The 7039-nt window shown below is 40.9% G+C and overlaps 1 protein-coding gene across 1 annotated transcript; it reads right to left on the reverse strand.

The window, feature by feature from the left end:
* Position 1: 1 nt before the first annotated feature.
* LOC121513218 (lymphocyte activation gene 3 protein-like) lies at positions 2–3518 on the reverse strand. The gene is made up of 8 exons (XM_041792814.1): positions 3380–3518; positions 3166–3286; positions 2781–3001; positions 1640–1885; positions 1220–1537; positions 875–1132; positions 651–772; positions 2–302 (listed from the first exon to the last, which is right to left on the reverse strand). Exons 1-8 carry the CDS (start codon positions 3429–3431, stop codon positions 207–209), a joined length of 1434 nt encoding a protein of 477 aa, XP_041648748.1. The 5' UTR covers positions 3432–3518; the 3' UTR covers positions 2–206.
* Positions 3519–7039: the final 3521 nt, after the last annotated feature.

A 7039-nucleotide genomic window follows, 5' to 3' on the forward strand; every position in this document is an offset into this window, starting at 1 on the left:
CTTTATTTTTTAATTATATACAGTTGAATACATCAAAACAATTACAAGTTATATAACAAGATAAAACACAACATTAAAATCAACAATGCTGCTACAACGTCTGCTCTGAAAATGAAAACTTGTGCAATTAAAAGCCTCCTGACTTTAAGGATGATTTTAAGAAATCAAACTTCAGACGAGTGTTACTTTTCAGTTAAAAAGTAATTTTACTTCTTCACTCGGTTCCTTTCTCTCTCTTCCCGCTCATTGGAGGCAGCATGAACGATTGTCTCCAGCGCAGGAAACTGAAAGATCCTTTTTCTCTGCGGGAGAAAATGGATGCAATGAATAACACTGAGACAGCATTGAGATCTGAGGCATGAATGTGTGCATGGATGCAAATTTTAAATACAGATACCAATGTTCGCATTTATTTCACTTGTTTTGTATATAATGAGAAATCAGAGTTACAGTTCTTTGTTGAAGAACCCATGCATTTTTGTTTTTTTTTAATTTCTGGATTTTGCATTCTCAATTGAGAAACAAAATATAAGAAAGAAGTGTGTTAACTGATTCTTTCTGTTAAATTTTACAGTCTGACAGGAACTGGTTATTGTAGGAATATTAGACTGAAACTATTCCTAACTTGAATTTAAAGAACAGACTCTTACCCTTCGGTGATTCTTGTACATCTGAGCCAAAATCAGCAGCAGAATGAGCAGGAGGATGCTGAGACCGACAATGACAGTTGTGTTTTGTGACATTCTTGCTTGTTTTTCTCCAGTGAGGCCACCTATGAAGAGAGATAACATAAAACAGTCAGAAAAACACAAAACTTTATATTTTAAGTATCACAAAAAAACAAAATCAGGAAAGTCTAAGAGAGAGCACTCACTCATGAGTTGAAGGTGGTAGGTTACATTTCCCAGCATGCCCTGTTTTCCGTAGAAACGACAAACCCATTCACCGCGGTTCTCCTCAGACATCTCGTTTATCGTCAGAGTCTTCCCTTTCTGAGGTGACCCGACCGACTGGGTGCCGTTAAGGTCATAGGCCACATGAACCCACTCATAGCCGGTGATTTCGCTTGTGTCTGTCAGCTTGCAGGTCAGGGCCACGGAGCCTTTTTTCTTTGACACAACACTTCTTTCAACTGAAAACAAAGAACAAGACAATGTATTACTCTGTTGATGACAAAACAAGATATGGTGACATTTCTACCAAATAAATGGAAGCTTACTTTTGGCAATGAGGAGCTGCATGTATCGAGTCAACTGTTGCCCTTCGATGGTCACTGAGCATCGATACCTGCCTTCATCCTCGACCTTGACCTCTTTCATACTGGCCGATATATCATAGGGTGATTTAGAAGGTGGTGAGGATGTAGAGAAAGAAGCAGGAAGGGGAAGGGTATTAGCTCTAAACAGAGACCCCGGTTTTATTCTCTCCCAGGCTGAGCTGGAGGGGATTAAACCAGGGGACAGCACACAGGGAAAGTAAACATCAGAGCCCACAGCAGCATACAGTTTAGTGCTGTCTTCTGATGGTTTGATGATTCCTGTTGAGAGACAGAGAGCAAAATAGGAAGTTAAACAGCTGCTGTTGTTAAATAGATAACCCACACAGGGAAATTTCAGTGTTGTTGAGCTCAAAGTCATACCTTTCACTGCCAGAGTTGCAGAAGCTTGTGCTTCTTTTCCCTTGTACTCCACGACACAGGTCCATTTTCCGTTTATTCTTAAAGTTGCCTCTTCCTTCACAACCTTTGGAGGTGTCGTTTCAGTCGAGGGCACAAATGGGCTGTTGTTCAAAGTCCATCGCAAAGTGGCTCCGTCAGGATATGGAGTCACATCACAAGTGATGGTCACATCCTTCCCCCATATGGGAACCAATGGTGAGGCTCTCACTGTAAAAGATACAGACATGGATGGCATTATTGATGTACATTAGGTCTTTTGTTTCTGACCTTAGCTTACATTTTCTGTACTCTACTGATTGGACTTTTTTGCTGCTTTGTGCTCCAGCCAAGTCTAGCTGTCTGGTCAGAGTGGCCTGGAACTTACTCTACTTTTTTTTTTTTTTTTTTATATTCTGTCAACCTCTATTCTTCTGGTGATTTTTCTTCTCTTTAAGGGTTGGTTTTTGCTCAGCTTTTGGCTGAGAATGTTTGGTCTCAACTATTTTAACCATTCTAGATAAAGAGAGAAAATATGCACTATGATCCATGTCTGAGAGTTCAATTGTTGTGAGCTAACTGCGAGAGTGATGGTGTTGATGCTGTCTGCTGCAGCTGCCTTTTCAACCATGATTCGCTCACCGGCGCTAATGCGATGTTGATGCTAAAACAGACATTGTAAAGTGGTTTGTACAATCAGCTGGCACAGTTTTTGAAGCAGGTAACTGGGCCAAAAAGCCAGTTATGTCAAGCCTGATTGCAAATGTAAATATTCTTACTCTGTCTCATGTTTTTTTTGCTATAAATTGATAACATTCTTTAAAGCATTTCTGGGGCGAAGATGGCGTTGTGGTTGGGTGCACGAGCGACCTGGGTTGGGACTGTTGTCCCCGCTCTCTTGTCCCTGTTTCCGGCTCTGTCCACTGTCCTATCCATCTCTAAGAAGGCAATAAAAGCCCCAAAATGTGTTTTAGTTGAATCAAAATCGATTTGTTTACTGCTAAGTGTGAAGATATTAAATCGCTGCTTTTTAGCAGTCTAGTTGAGTTGAATCTTCTGCATTGATTTAACAAATTCATGGGATGGACTGTCAAAACATATAGTATGTTGTTTTTCGGTGCCTTACCCTTCATGATTCTGAGCATGACCACATTCTCAGTGAGCTGGCTTCCCTGTGTGATCTTGCAGGAGTACATTCCTCCATCCTCCATCCTTACGCTGTTGATTTGCAGGCTGTAGTCGCCTCTTTCAAACTGGGAATGAAAGCACTGTGCACGTTGGGTCCCGTTTCTTGTCCAGCCAGAGCCCCAGTACTGCAGACCGCTCTTTTGCTTCCTCCAGACAGTGCTGTGGGCAGAGGATTCAAGTACATTACAGAGTCATCTGCATATTGTTTTAGTTTAAGCTTGAAGGGGTAGTAGACAGTGAAACTAGAAGTTGAGGGTTTATTGAGCTTGCAAAGAGGGAAATGGGAATTGTCAAGAAGAGACAGGAAACAAAAATTGCCTTACCCTTTGTTGGCTTTGGTCCAGATGACAGCGTGGGGATAGGTGGATGAAGGGTCACATTTACAGGGAAGGACAGCCTGAGAGCCTGCTTCAGCAAACACCTCAGTCAACTCACACTGACCCCCTGACAAAGAAAAAAAGAAATCACTTAGTAAATTTGCATAATTTACCTCATGTGCTGAAATACTTTAAAAACATTGGAAAAAACAATCTTTACCTTTCATAAAAAAGGTAATCATCCCGAGGATAAAAAACTCCAACAGTATCATTTTGTCACTTATAAAAAAGAAGTTTGATCTCTACTTGAACTTCTCTCTGTTCTGCTAGATCTTATCTCTCTCTTTTGCTGCTTGAAGTGTTCTCTGTTGCGTTTTCAGCTTGATTTAGTTTTTATATGAGCGTGTGGGTGTTGGTGGAGGTGGGGAGTGTAAGGTAGTTCCTCTTCGAATCATGTGACTTCAGCTACAAGTCTTGCTTTGATGCGGTCTGTCGCTGTCATCTTGGAAACTGTCAGAGATGTAAACAAGGGGACTCACTTCCTCCCACGGATTCTCTCTTCTTGGTTCTGCTCCCCACCCCACCCCACCCCAAAATCAAGCATGTTTGTTACAGAGTATATTTTCTAAATTCAAAGACAAAGTATAGTAGAGAGGAAGATTTTTCAGTGAGCTACACTGTATTTCAAACATGAAATACAGCTACTTTTTCGAAGATGCCTCTGTGCCAAATGGGTGATAATCAGCATCAAACTCACGATTCACTCACTGCAGTATCTGCCACCAGTAAACAAATGATTTGACCTAAATATGTTTACCCCTAACTTCAGGATCATTCAAGGAATCCCTTCTTGTTGCTTGAAACCGAAATGGTAAAACCGCTCTGTCACTCCTCCGTCACTGCCAGTTACTTGTGTTCGAAAGCCTCACAGCTCTCACAGTCAACAGAGCGATGACAATAAGGCTGTTTAGTGTTGTAACCTGAACTATCAGATACTCATGAAAGTGAATCACCCTCTCCTTTCCCGCTTCTTTGTTTTCCTTTTCGTCAACTCTTAAACCACGGCCACATCATTAGAAAGAGACCTACACTGCCAGTCAACTTTAGGCCTTTAGTGCATCATCAAATGTGAGCTGCTTAGTTCAATGTTAATATTACAAGTGAGAAAAATAGATGTAATTAAAAATGATGTTAAAAAGACTGCAGCTTTAAAGAAACAGATGATGGACTGAATGATAAATGTAAAATGTGTTCAAAAGTTACTTTTGGTTAGAACTGCATACCCAGAACAACACAACTGCAACAAATCAGGTAAAAACTGACCGAGTAACTTAAAGTGTAGCAATAATACATACTGTGTTGCACCTATGTTGGTGTAATTATGTCAACAGCTTCACCAGGTCCTTTCTTTTTACACTTTTAGTTTTGGTTCTGTTCTAGTTTAAAAACTTACTTTTTGTTCCTACATTTATGCCCCTGTTTGAGGTTTCTGTGTGCCATATTATTCCAGAAGTTGATCTGATGCAAGCCCTCATCAGCTGACAGACAGCTGATTTTCTTCTAAGCCTGCTATTGGCTATTTGTACCCATGATGCCATATTTAAACTGCTTTGGCCAGGCTATGCTTTGCTAACCTTGCAAAGCAAATGGATATGCCTGTTTCTGTGTTTCTCACAGGCGAATTCATCTTGCAAAGCTCCCGTCCGAACCGTTGGGCCCAGTTAGAAAGTGACAGGACCAATCAGCGACGAGGGGCAGCAACAAGAGGCCGGTGCATCTCTTGGATGCTGCTAAAGCGCCAGTTTTACCATAACTTGAAGATATTTCTTCATTAAAAGAAGAACAAAGAACAGCAGTGAGTTGTTTTCTTTTCAAAAACAACAAAAGTTGTGTACTGACATGTCTACAGTCACCATGCTTCACTTTATGTAGCTCTCTGTGGAGTTTACTCCTTCAGTGGGGTGCAGCTTGCTAGCGGCTACGTCATGTGTTTTGTTGCGCTGATTGGCCCTCAACGATGTGACAGACAGAACATTCATCCAATCACTCTCAGAGTTTTTTTAAAGGCTTTTCCCTTTCCCAAACGCTGTCTATGAGTGCTTCGCTGCTCCCTCTGCAGGCCTCTTTTTTGCAACTCTCCTCCACCCTGGCTCCTCCTTTATTGAGCTTTTAAGGTAAGATGATTGTCCTTTATTAGTCCCACAGGGAAATTCCACATTTACAGCAGGAAGAATGGAGTAAAAAAGCACACAAGAGAGTAAAAAGAGCATTCAGTTAGTACAATGATTTAAGTACTTAGTACTCTGTTGTCATTGATGCTTGCTCTGCTCAGGGTTTTTTTTTTTTTTTTTTTGCTGCTTTTCTCCCTGTCTCATGCTTTCCTTATCGGCAGGAAAGCATGCTGTTCCTGCTTTTTGCCCTTTTATGTAGGCCTGTGCTAGGGCAGGGGATCTCAGAACAACCACACCACCAAATTTAAATAATGACAATATGTGTAAATTAAAAACTGTAATAAAGGAAATTGTGCTAAATAACTTTAACAAAGGTATTTATTTGACGACCGAGCTATACAGCTTGGCCAGTGTTTTTCAAACTGGTGGTCCTGACCCCGGGGCGTCATCATGGGTTGCCCACCCAGGAGAAACTTGGAACAAAGAGAGAGAGATAGAGCAAAAATTATAATCAAATTAACTAATAGGCTAACATTGTACCAGACAATGACATTTTACTACATTTATTTAGTTTTTAACAGCATATTACAATTGGTGCTCTTATTTCTACACCAGCCGTTCAATTCAAAATAATAAGATAATATTTAATACTATCTAAAACTTATAATAATGATAACACAAATCAAACAGCTGCTGTGACATGAATACGTCTGAAAGTCGCTGTCCCACTGAAAACTAGCTATCAGTTCTCCTCCACCCCAGCTCCTCTTTTATTGAGCTTTGGGGTTTGGGAGCTTTGCTCTGGGTTTTTGGCTGCTTTTCTCCCTGCTTTAGGCTTTTTTTCATCACTATAGGAAAGGCATATATATATGTATAAACTGGTCAGGATGGTGCACAGATTTCCTGGCAGTTAGGCTACACCTCATATATGCAGGTGACCTTGGGTTCAAGTCCAATTCATGGCTCCTTTCCAGCATTTCACTCCCCTAAATCTCTTTACTCTATCATTTCTGACTCTATCATTGTCCTATCCTTGTAATAAAGGTCTAAATATTAAATGTATGAAGAAGTTTTGTTTGAGTTTTATGTTTGTTATTGTAATGACAAAGGAATTTAAGAAATTTTGTCAGAGGGGCCCCCGCCAGAGGCTAATGTACCAGAGCATGGCAAACAGTATCTGTGCAGTAGGCAAATAGTAAAGGATGAAAGCGTTACAAAGTTCAGGGTAATTAAGCAATAGATTACACTGGCTGTTAAAATTACAGCTTCTTACTGTTGAACACTTCTCTACAGAGTGAAAGCTTGGAAAACCTGCTTTAAGTTCAAAGCACAGCCAGATGTACGCATGCTGTCACACAGATTTATAGACGTGCCTCCCTGAGCGTATGTGGGTGAAACCAAGGAGCTGTTTTTCTTCATCTACAGAGAGATGTTCTCTGGTAGCAAGCGTGTGAAAGCTGATGTATTCAACCTTAAGTCTTAGATCTTTTCATGTCATCCACACACCAACTTCCTCCTTAAACTGAGCTTCATCTGCCTGCAAATTGAAATCAGTGTTGAATTTTGTTTTGATGTTCAGTACGGGGGGCACGAGTGTGTCACTCGCGGTGAGGTGGTCTTTCCTCGAGGTGATGTTTAGTCACCTACGCTGTATCTGAATATGCAGGAGAGCTGAGGGAAGGAAAGTGCCCCTGGCATGGAAACTATTA

This window comes from Cheilinus undulatus, linkage group 8, assembly GCF_018320785.1.
Source record: "Cheilinus undulatus linkage group 8, ASM1832078v1, whole genome shotgun sequence".
Taxonomy (NCBI): Eukaryota; Metazoa; Chordata; class Actinopteri; order Labriformes; family Labridae; genus Cheilinus; species Cheilinus undulatus.

Coding starts and splice junctions, on each gene's coding strand:
- LOC121513218 (XM_041792814.1), bottom strand. CDS start 3,431: ATGATACTGTTGGAGTTTTTTATCCTCGGGATGATTACCTTTTTTATG. Junction 1,133..1,219: donor GCAGCTCCTCATTGCCAAAA/GTAAGCTTCCAT, acceptor CTTTGTTTTCAG/TTGAAAGAAGTGTTGTGTCA. Junction 303..650: donor TGTACAAGAATCACCGAAGG/GTAAGAGTCTGT, acceptor TTTCTCCCGCAG/AGAAAAAGGATCTTTCAGTT.